The sequence below is a fragment of the Heptranchias perlo genome, unplaced genomic scaffold, assembly GCF_035084215.1.
Source record: "Heptranchias perlo isolate sHepPer1 unplaced genomic scaffold, sHepPer1.hap1 HAP1_SCAFFOLD_404, whole genome shotgun sequence".
NCBI classification, from domain to species: domain Eukaryota; kingdom Metazoa; phylum Chordata; class Chondrichthyes; order Hexanchiformes; family Hexanchidae; genus Heptranchias; species Heptranchias perlo.
The window spans coordinates 88,615-106,210 of NW_027139416.1; the positions used below are offsets into that span (position 1 = coordinate 88,615).

At 54.0% G+C, this 17,596-nt stretch overlaps 1 protein-coding gene across 3 annotated transcripts in view; it reads right to left on the minus strand.

The window, feature by feature from the left end:
- The window catches only part of LOC137312211 (E3 ubiquitin/ISG15 ligase TRIM25-like), a 46,926-nt gene extending 35,167 nt beyond the window's left edge, over nucleotides 1–11,759 (minus strand). For 2 of the 3 annotated variants that reach the window (XR_010960653.1, XM_067978860.1), the window contains exon 1: nucleotides 1,498–2,722. Coding sequence is in view for 2 of the 3 variants with exons in the window: in XM_067978860.1 (XP_067834961.1) it covers nucleotides 1,498–2,058 (561 nt within the window). In the remaining variant the exon portion in view is untranslated. Of the gene's footprint in view, nucleotides 1–1,497; nucleotides 2,723–10,928 lie in introns of those variants that run through there. The other variant, XM_067978861.1, reaches the window with a different exon arrangement.
- Nucleotides 11,760–17,596: the final 5,837 nt, after the last annotated feature.

Consider the following 17,596-nt stretch of genomic DNA (forward strand, 5'->3'; position numbering starts at 1 on the left):
CAAAGATAGTAAAACAGAGCCTGGGTGAGAATGTCCCCATTGTCTCTGTGGTTTCAACTAAGAACACATCTTAATGGTACTGGGAGTAGCACCCGCTGGGGTAAGGTGCATGTAAAAGGGAAAACAATTATAGTTTGATAGGATTATCAGATGCTCTGCCTCTCTTCCACCCGGACTGGTGGCCAACACGAAGGGAACCTGGTTAAGATGAGGTACAGCATCTAACGGGATATTGTAGGGAGAATTTGGATTAAGGGATATAATGGGGAGGGCACCAATTCACAGGTGTAAAATGGTCTGAAAGGTACCATTCAGTCTAGTTAGGCTGGAAACAAAATATAAAGCACCATAGGACATTTGACCATGTTAGCCTTTTCAAATTAACATGAATAGGTTTAGCTGACCAAGGACATTCGCAACTTACTTGAGAGATGTTTAGAAGGAGTCTGTTCCTGAGAACAGATAAGATACAAAGGCGTACTGATGAAACATGTCTGTGTTCTATTGGGACTTCTCCAGTTCAAGGGCTAGTCATATTCATTGTTATAATTCTTATAGTTTATTGCTTACTTAAATGTTGCTGCACTGCAGAACCTGCAGAACCAGTGAGCACCGTAATAATTGGTTATCATAAAATGATAAAAGGGGGGAATGAGAATCCCTACGTGGTCAGTTTTCAGTAAAATATTAAAATGCCTACGTGGCAAAGAAGCAGAATGCAAAATGGTTAGAAAGGGTTAATTAGTTAGTAACTGAGATTGGTACAAGTGGCCTGGTCCTCCTGCTGGGCCATATGTTTGCGTAGTCAGCAGGGTTGCATGGTCTTAGCAATGTAGAGGCTTTGATGTGAGTCAAGGACTGGTCTGAATGTCTCCATGTTTATGGCAGATCAATATAGGTAACGAGCTTAGCCAAAGTTGAAAGACATTCCAGGTTGGGAGATAAGGAACAGAAGGAACAGGGAAGAACATTCTAAGTTGGAAAGTGAGGAAGTTATCCCCTTTGATGTCTAACAGCAGCATGATCAGCACATGGACGATTTATGATTGGCCGGAAATAATGTAACCTCGCATGGCAACCTATGCCCGGCTTATGATTGGTGTTGACCCTCGTTAAGTATGTTCCAACCCTATTGATTTGTATAAAAACGTGTGGATTTCTGTATGTTTTTGTTCTTGCTCTGCCAGCATAGAGGGACTCTATCAGGAGTCCAAATCAATGCTGCAGACTAAGAACCCTGCTATTAAAGATGTGTTGAATTTTAAAATGTATTCGACTTCAGTTATTACTGAACCAGACTGAGGGGAAAGAATCCGGATCGTCAAAAGGAGAGGGAGCAAATCTGACTGTCAAACAAACAGCTGTAAACCCAGACCCGGGGCAGCAAGAAAACACTGGGCTAAATCAGCACTGTCTGCAATCAGTTCTAATTAATGTTGGTCATTAACAGGAAAATTCTCCCTCACTGTATTTAATATCGGGATTTGTGTCACTCACCTTAATTGCAGCTTGTGCCTGATCCAGGCTCAGCAGTGTGTGGGATTTATGTTTCCCTATTATTACACAAGAAACACACACACACTCTGCATCATCTTCACAGTAGTATTCAAGGATCTTCTTATGGTCAACGCACTGCCTGTCTTTAAGGTCAGCTCCAGGCTCGATGAGGGTGTGTCCACTGAAGGCCTTGTTCAGCAGATGTGGTTTTAAATGATGGGAGCAAAGAGATATTTCACATTTCAGACACGTCTTCACAGCTGGGGATGGATTCTCGACACAGTAATCGCAGACGACACGGGCTGAATCAGCAGCAGGCTGTGGCCGCTTGTATTTTTCCACAATATTACACAGCGTGAAGTTTCTCTCCAGACTGGGCCTGGGGTTGAATTTCCGGTGACACTGAGGACACTCAAACCCTTCTGGGCCTGGTGACTGGGCCCAAAGTCCCTCAATACATTTCAAACAGAAACTGTGCTGACAGGACAACACCACCGGGTCCTGGTGCACCTGGAGACACACAGCACAGGTTAATTCATCCTCGAAAGCTCCGGGCTCCATTCCTCCAGCTCCTGAAGCAGCTTTCACACAGAACAAGAGAGAGCGAGGAACCAGAGCAGGAAGTGAAATTCTTATAAACACTCGGTGCCGGGAGTGACGGGGCAGCAAACTGGGCCCAGTGAACACAAACCGAAAATAATCAGCTCAGAACAGACCCAGAATGGTTCAAGAAACAAATTAAACCGGAGATAAAGAGGAAAAAATCCCCTTTCCAAACCCTGCAGAGAGGAAGGTGGAAAATAAACCCGGGAACCGCCTCTCTGCCTGACGCGCCTGCGCGGGGCTCCCCCCCCCCCCGGGGGCACTGGGCCCGGGCCGGAGCAGAGCGAGGGAGGGACGGGCAATGTGGAGCCTGGAGAGGCGGCTCCACCCCCCGGGGGAACCTGGGGCTCTTCCAGCACCAACAGGCCCGGACACTGCGGCCTCTCCACACGGAGCCGCAAACTACAGCGGCGCTGCTCGGACTCGGCCTTTGGGCTGAGCGGGGAGTCATCTCCCTGTGAGCGGGCTGATGAGAGCAGGAGCTGCGGGACTGTGGAATTGGACAGCAGCTTTCGGCACAATAATCTCCACTGGAAATGGTGGGGAGTGGGTTAGAGCCCAGAACAGGGAGGGAATGGAGAGAGAGAGAGTGTAGGGGGAGGGAATGGAGAGAGAGAGAGAGTGTAGGGGGAGGGAATGGAGAGAGAGAGAGTGTAGGGGGAGGGAATGGAGAGAGAGAGAGTGTAGGGGGAGGGAATGGAGAGAGAGAGAGTGTAGGGGGAGGGAATGGAGAGAGAGAGAGAGTAGGGGGAGGGAATGGAGAGAGAGAGAGAGTGTAGGGGGAGGGAATGGAGAGAGAGAGAGTGTAGGGGGAGGGAATGGAGAGAGAGAGAGTGTAGGGGGAGGGAATGGAGAGAGAGAGAGTGTAGGGGGAGGGAATGGAGAGAGAGAGAGTGTAGGGGGAGGGAATGGAGAGAGAGAGAGTGTAGGGGGAGGGAATGGAGAGAGAGAGAGAGAGTGTAGGGGGAGGGAATGGAGAGAGAGAGAGTGTAGGGGAGGGAATGGAGAGAGAGAGAGAGAGTAGGGGGAGGGAATGGAGAGAGAGAGAGAGTGTAGGGGGAGGGAATGGAGAGAGAGAGAGAGAGCAGGGGAGGGAATGGAGAGAGAGAGAGTGTAGGGGGAGGGAATGGAGAGAGAGAGAGTGTAGGGGGAGGGAATGGAGAGAGAGAGAGAGTGTAGGGGGAGGGAATGGAGAGAGAGAGAGAGTGTAGGGGGAGGGAATGGAGAGAGAGAGAGTGTAGGGGGAGGGAATGGAGAGAGAGAGAGAGTGTAGGGGGAGGGAATGGAGAGAGAGAGAGTGTAGGGGGAGGGAATGGAGAGAGAGAGAGAGTGCAGGGGGAGGGAATGGAGAGAGAGAGAGTGTAGGGGAGGGAATGGAGAGAGAGAGAGAGAGTAGGGGAGGGAATGGAGAGAGAGAGAGTGTAGGGGGAGGGAATGGAGAGAGAGAGAGAGTGTAGGGGGAGGGAATGGAGAGAGAGAGAGTGTAGGGGAGGGAATGGAGAGAGAGAGAGAGAGTAGGGGGAGGGAATGGAGAGAGAGAGAGAGTGTAGGGGGAGGGAATGGAGAGAGAGAGAGAGAGCAGGGGAGGGAATGGAGAGAGAGAGAGTGTAGGGGGAGGGAATGGAGAGAGAGAGAGTGTAGGGGGAGGGAATGGAGAGAGAGAGAGTGTAGGGGGAGGGAATGGAGAGAGAGAGTGTAGGGGGAGGGAATGGAGAGAGAGAGAGAGAGTAGGGGGAGGGAATGGAGAGAGAGAGTGTGTAGGGGGAGGGAATGGAGAGAGTGTAGGGGGAGGGAATGGAGAGAGAGAGTGTAGGGGGAGGGAATGGAGAGAGAGAGAGTGCAGGGGGAGGGAATGGGGAGAGAGAGAGTGCAGGGGGAGGGAATGGAGAGAGAGAGAGAGTGTTTGGGGGGAGGGAATGGAGAGAGAGAGAGTGTAGGGGGAGGGAATGGAGAGAGAGAGTGTGTAGGGGGAGGGAATGGAGAGAGAGAGAGAGTGTAGGGGGAGGGAATGGAGAGAGAGAGAGAGTGTAGGGGGAGGGAATGGAGAGAGAGAGAGAGAGTGCAGGGGGAGGGAATGGAGAGAGAGAGAGAGTGTAGGGGGAGGGAATGGAGAGAGAGAGAGAGAGAGTGTAGGGGGAGGGAATGGAGAGAGAGAGAGTGTAGGGGAGGGAATGGAGAGAGAGAGAGTGTAGGGGGAGGGAATGGAGAGAGAGAGAGAGTGTAGGGGGAGGGAATGGAGAGAGAGAGAGTGTAGGGGGAGGGAATGGAGAGAGAGAGAGAGTGTAGGGGGAGGGAATGGAGAGAGAGAGAGTGTAGGGGGAGGGAATGGAGAGAGAGAGTGTAGGGGGAGGGAATGGAGAGAGAGAGAGAGAGTAGGGGGAGGGAATGGAGAGAGAGAGTGTGTAGGGGGAGGGAATGGAGAGAGAGAGTGTTGGGGGAGGGAATGGAGAGAGAGAGTGTAGGGGGAGGAAATGGAGAGAGAGAGAGTGCAGGGGGAGGGAATGGGGAGAGAGAGAGTGCAGGGGGAGGGAATGGAGAGAGAGAGAGTGTAGGGGGAGGGAATGGAGAGAGAGAGAGTGTAGGGGGAGGGAATGGAGAGAGAGAGAGAGTGTAGGGGGAGGGAATGGAGAGAGAGAGAGAGTGTAGGGGGAGGGAATGGAGAGAGAGAGAGAGTGTAGGGGGAGGGAATGGAGAGAGAGAGAGAGTGCAGGGGGAGGGAATGGAGAGAGAGAGAGAGTGTCGGGGGAGGGAATGGAGAGAGAGAGAGAGAGAGTGTAGGGGGAGGGAATGGAGAGAGAGAGAGTGTAGGGGAGGGAATGGAGAGAGAGAGAGTGTAGGGGGAGGGAATGGAGAGAGAGAGAGAATGTAGGGGGAGGGAATGGAGAGAGAGAGAGAGTGTAGGGGGAGGGAATGGAGAGAGAGAGAGTGTAGGGGGAGGGAATGGAGAGAGAGAGAGTGTAGGGGGAGGGAATGGAGAGAGAGAGAGTGTAGGGGGAGGGAATGGAGAGAGAGAGAGTGTAGGGGGAGGGAATGGAGAGAGAGAGAGTGTGGGGGGAGGGAATGGAGAGAGAGAGAGTGTAGGGGGAGGGAATGGAGAGAGAGAGAGAGTGTAGGGGGAGGGAATGGAGAGAGAGAGAGAGTGTAGGGGGAGGGAATGGAGAGAGAGAGAGAGAGTGTAGGGGGAGGGAATGGAGAGAGAGAGAGTGTAGGGGGAGGGAATGGAGAGAGAGAGAGAGAGTGTAGGGGGAGGGAATGGAGAGAGAGAGAGTGTAGGGGGAGGGAATGGAGAGAGAGAGAGTGTAGGGGGAGGGAATGGAGAGAGAGAGAGTGTAGGGGGAGGGAATGGAGAGAGAGAGAGTGTAGGGGGAGGGAATGGAGAGAGAGAGAGTGTAGGGGGAGATAATGGAGAGAGAGAGAGAGAGTGCAGGGGGAGGGAATGGAGAGAGAGAGAGAGAGTGCAGGGGGAGGGAATGGAGAGAGAGAGAGTGTCGGGGGAGGGAATGGAGAGAGAGAGAGTGTCGGGGGAGGGAATGGAGAGAGAGAGAGTGTCGGGGGAGGAAATGGAGAGAGAGAGAGTGTAGGGGGAGGGAATGGAGAGAGAGAGAGTGGAGGGGGAGGGAATGGAGAGAGAGTGCAGGGGGAGGGAATGGAGAGAGAGAGAGAGAGAGTGTAGGGGGAGGGAATGGAGAGAGAGAGAGTGTAGGGGGAGGGAATGGAGAGAGAGAGAGTGTGGGGGGAGGGAATGGAGAGAGAGAGAGTGTAGGGGGAGGGAATGGAGAGAGAGAGTGTAGGGGGAGGGAATGGAGAGAGAGAGAGAGTGTAGGGGGAGGGAATGGAGAGAGAGAGAGAGTGTAGGGGGAGGGAATGGAGAGAGAGAGAGTGGAGGGGGAGGGAATGGAGAGAGAGCAGGGGGAGGGAATGGAGAGAGAGCAGGGGGAGGGAATGGAGAGAGAGAGAGTGTAGGGGGAGGGAATGGAGAGAGTGTAGGGGGAGGGAATGGAGAGAGCAGGGGGAGGGAATGGAGAGAGAGAGAGAGAGAGTGTCGGGGGAGGGAATGGAGAGAGAGAGAGTGTAGGGGGAGGGAATGGAGAGAGAGAGAGTGTAGGGGGAGGGAATGGAGAGAGAGAGAGTGTAGGGGGAGGGAATGGAGAGAGAGAGAGTGTAGGGGGAGGGAATGGAGAGAGAGAGAGTGTAGGGGGAGGAAATGGAGAGAGAGAGTGTTTGGGGGGAGGGAATGGAGAGAGAGAGTGTAGGGGGAGGGAATGGAGAGAGAGAGAGTGTAGGGGGAGGGAATGGAGAGAGAGAGAGAGAGTGTAGGGAGAGGGAATGGAGAGAGAGAGTGTCGGTCGAGGGAATGGAGAGAGAGAGTGTTTGGGGGGAGGGAATGGAGAGAGAGAGAGAGTGTGCGGGGGGGAAGGAATGGAGAGAGAGAGTGCAGAGGGAGGGAATGGAGAGAGAGAGAGTGTGCGGGGGGAAGGAATGGAGAGAGAATGCAAGGGGAGGGAATGGAGAGAGAGAATGTGCGGGTGGAAGGAATGGAGAGAGAGTGCAGGGGGAGGGAATGGAGAGAGAGAGTGCGGGGGGAGCGAATGGAGAGAGGGAGAGTGCGGGGGGAGGGAATGGAGAGAGAGAGTGCGGGGGGAGGGAATGGAGAGAGAGAGAGTGCGGGGGGAGGGAATGGAGAGAGGGAGAGTGCGGGGGGAGGGAATGGAGAGAGAGAGTGCGGGGGGAGCGAATGGAGAGAGAGAGAGTGCGGGGGGAGCGAATGGAGAGAGAGAGTGCGGGGGGGGGAATGGAGAGAGAGAGTGCGGGGGGGAATGGAGAGAGAGAGAGAGTGTAGGGCGAGGGAATGGAGAGAGAGTGCGGGGGGAAGGAATGGAGAGAGAGAGTGCGGGGGGAGGGAACGGAGAGAGAGAGAGTGCGGGGGGAGGGAACGGAGAGAGAGAGAGTGCGGGGGGAGGGAACGGAGAGAGGGAGTGCGGGGGGAGGGAACGGAGAGAGAGAGTGCGGGGGGAGGGAACGGAGAGAGTGTGTTGGGGGAGGGAACGGAGAGAGTGTGTGTCGGGGGTGGGAACGGAGAGAGAGTGCGGGGGGAGGGAACGGAGAGAGAGAGTGCGGGGGGAGGGAACGGAGAGAGAGAGTGCGGGGGGATGGAACGGAGAGAGAGAGTGTAGGGGGAGGGAACGGAGAGAGAGTGTAGGGGGAGGGAACGGAGAGAGAGTGTAGGGGGAGGGAACGGAGAGAGAGTGTAGGGGGAGGGAACGGAGAGAGAGTGTAGGGGGAGGGAACGGAGAGAGAGTGTAGGGGGAGGGAACGGAGAGAGAGTGTCGGGGGAGGGAACGGAGAGAGAGTGTCGGGGGAGGGAACGGAGAGAGAGTGTCGGGGGAGAGAACGGAGAGAGAGAGAGTGAGCGTAGGGGCAGGGAACGGGAAGAGAGGGAGATATTCTAACTATTGCCCATATAATGCAGCAGGAACAGGGCTGCAAACATCACACAGAATCACCGTGGCACAGAGTAAAAGTGATTATTTTAATTATTCATATTTCTTAAATTATTAAAAACAAACTATGAAAATTGAACACTATTACACAGACTTTCCTATTGCCAGTTTAAAGATTAAACACCAGGGATAAGAACAAGATAGTCTAACCTACATAAACAGAGCCCACCTTTCAGAGCTTCCTTCGCCTCTGAACTACATTTGGACACATAATGGGGTAGAAATTGGTCTCGGGCTGTAGTGTGAAACGGGTGATCGCCAATCGGCCGCCCGTTTTTACACTCCGCCTGATTTTCTTTTCCATTCAAGTCAAAAATCAGAATCGTATCTCTGATTCGCTATTGGCTGTTTCACACCATCGTCCGAGGCTCATTCCCAGCCCCACAGGGAGGTGAAATCAGTCTCCACTCATCGGGCTCGTCGCCAAATCGGCAGCCCCTTCTCCACCGCGGCAGAACGGGAAAGGAAACCGGGTGTGGTGTGAAACGGGCTGGTGATTCGCGATGAGCTCATTTCACGCTCCCGGTGTAGATCAGTTTCACTCCCGCAGTACGTTCACATTTATAACAACGACATCTTGCATTCATATAGTGCCTTTAACGTTGTAAAACGTCCCAAGGTGCGTCACGGGGGCAATTATCAAACAAAATCTGACTCCGAACCACATAAAGGAGACATTAGGACAGGTGACCAAAAGCTTGGTCAAAGAGGTAGGTTTTAAGGAGCGACTGAATGGAGGAGACACGGAGGTGGAGGGTTTAAGGAGGGAATTCCAGAGCTTTGGGCCGAGGCAGCTGAAGGCACGGCCGCCAATGGTGGAGGTTTGAAAATCGGGGATGCGCAAGAGGCCAGAATTGGAGGAGCACAGAGATCTCGGAGGGTTGTCGGGCTGGAGGAGGTTGCAGAGATAGGGAGGGGCGAGGCCATGGAGGGTTTTGAAAACAAGAATAAAATGTTAAAATTGAGGCGTTCCTGGACCGAGAGCCAATGTCGGTCAGCGAGTACAGGGGCTGATGGGTGAACGGGACTTGGTGCGAGTATATACACATGTACACACACATGATGAGGTATTTTGGGGGGAGGGAGGGGTGCGGGAAAGAGTTTGTAGCAATTCAAGGCGTGGGAGGAGAGGGGAAGGACTTACTTCCCTCTGCATTCAATTACAATCAAAGGAACGCAGTATGAAAACCACAGTGTTCTGATTATAAAGTGTTTAATAAATCTAGCACCAAGCCAACAAGTAATGAAATTTAAACAGAGCAACAACCGACACTGCGAGAACATAATAGGAGCAGGAGTAGGCCACATGGCCCCTTGCGCCTGCTCCACCATTCAATCAGATCAAGGCTGATCTTTGACCTCAACTCCACTTTCCTGCCCGATCCCCATATCCCTTGATTCCCCGAGAGTCCAGAAATCTGTCTATCTCAGTCTTGAATATATTCAACGACTCAGCATCCACAGCCCTCTGGGGCAGAGAATTCCAATGATTCACATCCCTCTGAGTGAAGAAATTCCTCCTCATCTCAGTCTTAAATGGCCGACCCCTTATCCTGAGATTGTGCCCCCTGGTTCTTAGACTCTCCAACCATGGGAAATAACCTCTCAGCATTTATCCTGTCAAGCCCCCATATAATCTTATATGTTTCAATGAGATCACCTCTCATTCTTCTAAACTCCAGAGAGTATAGGCCCATTCTACTCAGCCTCACCACGTATGACAACCCTCTCATCCCAGGAATTAATCTAGTGAACCTTTGCTGCACCGCCTCGAAGGCAAGTCTGTCCTTCCTTGGATAAGACCAAAACTGTACACATGACTCCAGGTGAGGTCTCACCAAAGCCCTGGACAATTTGAAAGCCCTGAGAAAAATTGATGTCCTTTTTTAAGTTCATCGAATCATAGAAAGGTTACAGCATGGAAGGAGGCCATTCGGCCCATCGAGTCCGAGCTGGCTCAATGCAAGGGTAATCCAGCTCGTCGCACTCCCCCACCCTGCAAATTTTTTCCTTTCAAGTACTTATCCAGTTCCCTTTTGAAGGCCATGATTGAATCTGCCTCCACCACCCCCTCAGGCAGTGCATTCCAGATCCTAACCACTCGCTGTGTAAAAGTTTTCCTCATGTCACCTTTGGTTCTTTTGCCAATCACCTTAAATCTAGGTCCTCTGGTCCTTGACCGCTCTGCCAATGGGAACAGTTTCTCTCGATCTACTCTGTCTGGATCGCAACCATCTCAGTTCCAAGGAGAACAAGCTCAGCTTCTCCAGTTTATTCACATAACTAAAGTCCCTCATCCCTGGAATCATTCTAGCAAATCTCTTCTGCACCCTCTCAAAGGCCTTCACGTCTTTCCTGAAGTGCAGTGCCCAGAACTGGACTCAATTCTCCAGTTGTGGCCGAACCAGTGTTTTATAAAGGTTCATCATGACTTCCATACTTTTGTACTCTATGCCTCTATTTATAAAGCCCAGGATCCCGTATGCTTATTTAACCGCTTTCTCAAACTGCTCTGCCACCTTCAACGATTTGTGCACATATACCACCAGATCTCTCGGTTCCTGTACCCCTTTTAGAGTTGTGCCCTCTAGATTATATTGCCTCTCCTCGTTCTTCCTAACAAAATGTATCACTTCACATTTTTCTATGTTAAATTTCATCTGCCACATGTCCGCCCTTGCCACCAGCCTCTTGAAGTCTATCACTATCCTCCTCACTGTTCACTACCCTTCTAAGTTTTGTGTCATCTGCAAATTTTGAAATTGTGTCCTGTACTCCCAGGTCCAAGCCATTAATATATATCAAGGAAAGCAGTGGTCCCAGCACCAACCCCTGGGGAAAACCACTATACACCTCCCTCCAGTCCAAAAAACAACCGTTCACCACTACTCTCTGTTTCCTGTCACTTACCCAATTCTGTATCGGTGTTGCAACTGCCCCCTTTTATTCCATGGGCCATAATCTTAATAGCAAGCCTATTATGCAGCACTTTATCAAATGTCTTTTGAAAGTCCATACACACTACATCAACCGCATTGCCCTCATCAACCCTCTCTATTACCTCATCAAAAAACTCTATCAGGTTACTTAAACATAATTTACCTTTAACAAATCCATGCTGGCTTTCCCTAATCAATCCACACTTGTCCAAGTGACTGTTAATTCTGTCCTGGATTATCGTCTCTAAAAGTTTCCCCACCTGACTGGCCTGTAGCTGCTGGGTTTACCCTTACACTCGTTTTTGAACAAGGGTGTAACATTTGCAATTCTCCAGTCCTCTGGCACCACCCCTGTATCTACGGATGTTTGGAAGATTATGGCCAGTACCTCTCCAATTTCCATTATGGAGGTGCCTTCCCTCAGATGATGCTTTAAACTGCGGCCCTGCCGGCCTGTTCAGGTGGATGGTAAAGATCCCAGGGCATTATTTGAAAAGCAGGAACGTTTTGTGTCCCGAATAACATCCCTCCCTCTAGCAACACCAGGAAATTATTGGTCATTGATCTGAATGCTGGTTATGGGATCTTGCTGTGCACAAGGTGGTGGCTGTTTGTGACAAGTCATTGCTTCCACAGTAATTGATTGTAGGTGAAGCACTTTGAGACACACAGACAGGCACCGTATCGATGCAAGTCTTGCTGTGAATTTGCAGCGTTTCTGTGCGTTTGAGGTTTCTCCAGTTGTTGCCAGTTGTGGACACGGCTTTTCTCGGATTAGATTTTGAAATGCCGGTGTTTTGTATTTAAAGGCCGAGGAGGTGAGTCCGCCCTGAGTTTCTCTGCCCTGAGAATGGAGAAGAGCCGTGACTGTGTGCGGGAGGTGCGGACAGGCTGTGCGGATCTCCATCAGCAGCGACAAGGTGAAGGTGGCGACTCCCATCTTGTCTGATGGGCTCATTTCCCCCCCGAGCTCAGCCAGTCCCACATGTTGGAGCCGGGAAGCTGAAGCCCAATCGCTCACCGGCACTGAGTGAAAACGGCAACACCTGGAACTGGCGGCAGACCTGCCGGGCCCGGGATCGTCTCTAAACCCCGCCGTTCCCACACGGACTGTCCGGGCCGGGCCCGGGATCGTCTCTAAACCCCGCCGTTCCCACACGGACTGTCCGGGCCGGGCCCGGGATCGTCTCTAAACCCCGCCGTTCCCACACGGACTGTCCGGGCCGGGCCCGGGATCGTCTCTAAACCCCGCCGTTCCCACACGGACTGTCCGGGCCGGGCCCGGGATCGTCTCTAAACCCCGCCGTTCCCACACGGACTGTCCGGGCCGGGCCCGGGATCGTCTCTAAACCCCGCCGTTCCCACACGGACTGTCCGGGCCGGGCCCGCCCGCCATTTCCTCCTCTCGAGGGCGACAGTTGCTCTTTGAATCTCGGGAACCGCCTCTCTGCCTGACGCGCATGCGCGGGGCTCCCCCCGGCCGGCCGCGCCTGCGCACCGCGCTGCCCTTCAGTGAGCGCGGCCCCGGGTTGTGTTTTTATTGAAAGCCCCGAGCCCCGCAGCGCTGAAGATCATTGATCCCCAACCATGGAGAGAGAGAGTGTAGGGGGAGGGAATGGAGAGAGAGAGAGTGTAGGGGGAGGGAATGGAGAGAGAGAGAGTGTAGGGGGAGGGAATGGAGAGAGAGAGAGTGTAGGGGGAGGGAATGGAGAGAGAGAGAGAGCAGGGGGAGGGAATGGAGAGAGAGAGAGTGCAGGGGGAGGGAATGGAGAGAGAGAGAGTGTAGGGGGAGGGAATGGAGAGAGAGAGTGTAGGGGGAGGGAATGGAGAGAGAGAGCAGGGGGAGGGAATGGAGAGAGAGAGAGTGCAGGGGGAGGGAATGGAGAGAGAGAGAGTGTAGGGGGAGGGAATGGAGAGAGAGAGTGTCGGGAGAGGGAATGGAGAGAGAGAGAGTGTAGGGGGAGGGAATGGAGAGAGAGAGAGTGTAGGGGGAGGGAATGGAGAGAGAGAGAGTGTCGGGAGAGGGAATGTAGAGAGAGAGAGTGTAGGGGGAGGGAATGGAGAGAGTGTAGGGAGAGGGAATGGAGAGAGAGAGAGTGTAGGGAGAGGGAATGGAGAGAGAGAGAGTGTAGGGAGAGGGAATGTAGAGAGAGAGAGTGTAGGGGGAGGGAATGGAGAGAGAGAGTGTAGGGGGAGGGAATGGAGAGAGAGAGAGAGTGTAGGGGGAGGGAATGGAGAGAGAGAGAGAGTGTAGGGAGAGGGAATGGAGAGAGAGAGAGAGAGTGTAGGGGGAGGGAATGGAGAGAGAGAGAGTGTAGGGGGAGGGAATGGAGAGAGAGAGAGTGTAGGGAGAGGGAATGTAGAGAGAGAGAGTGTAGGGGGAGGGAATGGAGAGAGAGAGAGTGTAGGGGGGAGGGAATGGAGAGAGAGAGAGTGTAGGGGGAGGGAATGGAGAGAGAGAGAGTGTAGGGGGAGGGAATGGAGAGAGAGAGAGTGTAGGGGGAGGGAATGGAGAGAGAGAGAGTGTAGGGGGAGGGAATGGAGAGAGAGAGAGTGTAGGGGGGAGGGAATGGAGAGCGAGAGAGAGTGTAGGGGGAGGGAATGGAGAGAGAGAGTGTAGGGAGAGGGAATGGAGAGAGAGAGAGTGTAGGGGGAGGGAATGGAGAGAGAGAGAGTGTAGGGGGAGGGAATGGAGAGAGAGAGAGTGTCGGGAGAGGGAATGTAGAGAGAGAGAGTGTAGGGGGAGGGAATGGAGAGAGAGAGAGTGTAGGGAGAGGGAATGGAGAGAGAGAGAGTGTAGGGAGAGGGAATGGAGAGAGAGAGAGTGTAGGGAGAGGGAATGTAGAGAGAGAGAGTGTAGGGGGAGGGAATGGAGAGAGAGAGTGTAGGGGGAGGGAATGGAGAGAGAGAGAGAGTGTAGGGGGAGGGAATGGAGAGAGAGAGAGAGTGTAGGGAGAGGGAATGGAGAGAGAGAGAGAGAGTGTAGGGGGAGGGAATGGAGAGAGAGAGAGTGTAGGGGGAGGGAATGGAGAGAGAGAGAGTGTAGGGAGAGGGAATGTAGAGAGAGAGAGTGTAGGGGGAGGGAATGGAGAGAGAGAGAGTGTAGGGGGGAGGGAATGGAGAGAGAGAGAGTGTAGGGGGAGGGAATGGAGAGAGAGAGAGTGTAGGGGGAGGGAATGGAGAGAGAGAGTGTAGGGGGAGGGAATGGAGAGAGAGAGAGTGTAGGGGGAGGGAATGGAGAGAGAGAGAGTGTAGGGGGGAGGGAATGGAGAGCGAGAGAGAGTGTAGGGGGAGGGAATGGAGAGAGAGAGTGTAGGGGGAGGGAATGGAGATAGAGAGAGAGAGTGTAGGGGGAGGGAATGGAGAGAGAGAGAGAGTGTAGGGAGAGGGAATGGAGAGAGAGAGAGAGTGCAGGGGGAGGGAATGGAGAGAGAGAGAGAGTGCAGGGGGAGGGAATGGAGAGAGAGAGAGTGTAGGGAGAGGGAATGGAGAGAGAGAGAGAGTGTAGGGGGAGGGAATGGAGAGAGAGAGAGTGTAGGGGGAGGGAATGGAGAGAGAGAGAGTGTAGGGAGAGGGAATGGAGAGAGAGAGAGAGTGTAGGGGGAGGGAATGGAGAGAGAGAGAGTGTAGGGGGAGGGAATGGAGAGAGAGAGAGTGTAGGGGGAGGGAATGGAGAGAGAGTGTAGGGGGAGGGAATGGAGAGAGAGAGAGAGTGTAGGGGGAGGGAATGGAGAGAGAGAGAGAGTGTAGGGGGAGGGAATGGAGAGAGAGAGAGTGTTGGGGGAGGGAATGGAGAGAGAGAGAGTGTAGGGGGAGGGAATGGAGAGAGAGAGAGTGTCGGGGGAGGGAATGGAGAGAGAGAGAGTGTAGGGGGAGGGAATGGAGAGAGAGAGAGTGTCGGGGGAGGGAATGGAGAGAGAGAGAATGTCGGGGGAGGGAATGGAGAGAGAGAGAGTGTAGGGGGAGGGAATGGAGAGAGAGAGAGTGTAGGGGGAGGGAATGGAGAGAGAGAGTGTAGGGGGAGGGAATGGAGAGAGAGAGAGTGTCGGGGGAGGGAATGGAGAGAGAGGGAGTGTCGGGGGAGGGAATGGAGAGAGAGAGAGTGTCGGGGGAGGGAATGGAGAGAGAGAGAGAGTGTAGGGGGAGGGAATGGAGAGAGAGAGTGCAGGGGGAGGGAATGGAGAGAGAGAGTGCAGGGGGAGGGAATGGAGAGAGAGAGTGTGCAGGGGGAGGGAATGGAGAGAGAGAGTGTGTAGGGGAGGGAATGGAGAGGGAGAGAGAGCAGGGGGAGGGAATGGAGAGAGAGAGAGCAGGGGGAGGGAATGGAGAGAGAGAGAGTGTGTTGGGGGAGGGAATGGAGAGAGAGAGAGTGTGTTGGGGGAGGGAATGGAGAGAGAGAGAGCAGGGGGAGGGAATGGAGAGAGAGAGAGCAGGGGGAGGGAATGGAGAGAGAGAGAGTGGGGGGAGGGAATGGAGAGAGAGAGTGTGTAGGGGGAGGGAATGGAGAGAGAGAGTGCAGGGGGAGGGAATGGAGAGAGAGAGAGTGTAGGGGGAGGGAATGGAGAGAGAGAGTGTCGGGAGAGGGAATGGAGAGAGAGAGAGTGTAGGGGGAGGGAATGGAGAGAGAGAGAGTGTAGGGGGAGGGAATGGAGAGAGAGAGAGTGTCGGGAGAGGGAATGTAGAGAGAGAGAGTGTAGGGGGAGGGAATGGAGAGAGAGAGAGTGTAGGGAGAGGGAATGGAGAGAGAGAGAGTGTAGGGAGAGGGAATGGAGAGAGAGAGAGTGTAGGGAGAGGGAATGTAGAGAGAGAGAGTGTAGGGGGAGGGAATGGAGAGAGAGAGTGTAGGGGGAGGGAATGGAGAGAGAGAGAGAGTGTAGGGGGAGGGAATGGAGAGAGAGAGAGAGTGTAGGGAGAGGGAATGGAGAGAGAGAGAGAGAGTGTAGGGGGAGGGAATGGAGAGAGAGAGAGTGTAGGGGGAGGGAATGGAGAGAGAGAGAGTGTAGGGAGAGGGAATGTAGAGAGAGAGAGTGTAGGGGGAGGGAATGGAGAGAGAGAGAGTGTAGGGGGGAGGGAATGGAGAGAGAGAGAGTGTAGGGGGAGGGAATGGAGAGAGAGAGAGTGTAGGGGGAGGGAATGGAGAGAGAGAGAGTGTAGGGGGAGGGAATGGAGAGAGAGAGAGTGTAGGGGGAGGGAATGGAGAGAGAGAGAGTGTAGGGGGGAGGGAATGGAGAGCGAGAGAGAGTGTAGGGGGAGGGAATGGAGAGAGAGAGTGTAGGGGGAGGGAATGGAGATAGAGAGAGAGAGTGTAGGGGGAGGGAATGGAGAGAGAGAGAGAGTGTAGGGAGAGGGAATGGAGAGAGAGAGAGAGTGCAGGGGGAGGGAATGGAGAGAGAGAGAGTGTAGGGAGAGGGAATGGAGAGAGAGAGAGAGTGTAGGGGGAGGGAATGGAGAGAGAGAGAGTGTAGGGGGAGGGAATGGAGAGAGAGAGAGTGTAGGGAGAGGGAATGGAGAGAGAGAGAGAGTGTAGGGGGAGGGAATGGAGAGAGAGAGAGTGTAGGGGGAGGGAATGGAGAGAGAGAGAGTGTAGGGGGAGGGAATGGAGAGAGAGTGTAGGGGGAGGGAATGGAGAGAGAGAGAGAGTGTAGGGGGAGGGAATGGAGAGAGAGAGAGAGTGTAGGGGGAGGGAATGGAGAGAGAGAGAGTGTTGGGGGAGGGAATGGAGAGAGAGAGAGTGTAGGGGGAGGGAATGGAGAGAGAGAGAGTGTCGGGGGAGGGAATGGAGAGAGAGAGAGTGTAGGGGGAGGGAATGGAGAGAGAGAGAGTGTCGGGGGAGGGAATGGAGAGAGAGAGAGTGTCGGGGGAGGGAATGGAGAGAGAGAGAGTGTAGGGGGAGGGAATGGAGAGAGAGAGAGTGTAGGGGGAGGGAATGGAGAGAGAGAGTGTAGGGGGAGGGAATGGAGAGAGAGAGAGTGTCGGGGGAGGGAATGGAGAGAGAGGGAGTGTCGGGGGAGGGAATGGAGAGAGAGAGAGTGTCGGGGGAGGGAATGGAGAGAGAGAGAGAGTGTAGGGGGAGGGAATGGAGAGAGAGAGTGCAGGGGGAGGGAATGGAGAGAGAGAGTGCAGGGGGAGGGAATGGAGAGAGAGAGTGTGCAGGGGGAGGGAATGGAGAGAGAGAGTGTGTAGGGGAGGGAATGGAGAGAGAGAGAGAGCAGGGGGAGGGAATGGAGAGAGAGAGAGCAGGGGGAGGGAATGGAGAGAGAGAGAGTGTGTTGGGGGAGGGAATGGAGAGAGAGAGAGTGTGTTGGGGGAGGGAATGGAGAGAGAGAGAGCAGGGGGAGGGAATGGAGAGAGAGAGAGCAGGGGGAGGGAATGGAGAGAGAGAGAGCGGGGGGAGGGAATGGAGAGAGAGAGTGTGTAGGGGGAGGGAATGGAGAGAGAGAGTGCAGGGGGAGGGAATGGAGAGAGAGAGTGCAGGGGGAGGGAATGGAGAGAGAGAGTGCAGGGGGAGGGAATGGAGAGAGAGAGTGTGCAGGGGGAGGGAATGGAGAGAGAGAGAGCGGGGGGAGGGAATGGAGAGAGAGAGAGTGGGGGGAGGGAATGGAGAGAGAGAGAGTGTGTTGGGGGAGGGAATGGAGAGAGAGAGAGTAGGGGGAGGGAATGGAGAGAGAGAGTGAGTTGGGGGAGGGAACGGAGAGAGAGAGAGTGTGTAGGGGGAGGGAACGGAGAGAGAGAGTGTGTAGGGGGAGGGAACGGAGAGAGAGAGTGTGTAGGGGGAGGGAACGGAGAGAGAGAGTGTGTAGGGGGAGGGAACGGAGAGAGAGAGTGTGTAGGGGGAGGGAACGGAGAGAGAGTGTGCAGGGGGAGGGAACGGAGAGAGTGAGTGTAGGGGGAGGGAACGGAGAGAGAGAGTGTTGGGGGAGGGAATGGAGAGAGAGAGAGAGTCGGGGGAGGGAACGGAGAGAGAGAGAGTGCCGGGGGAGGGAACGGAGAGAGAGAGAGTGTAGGGGGAGGGAATGGAGAGAGAGAGTGTGTAGGGGGATGGAATGGAGAGAGAGA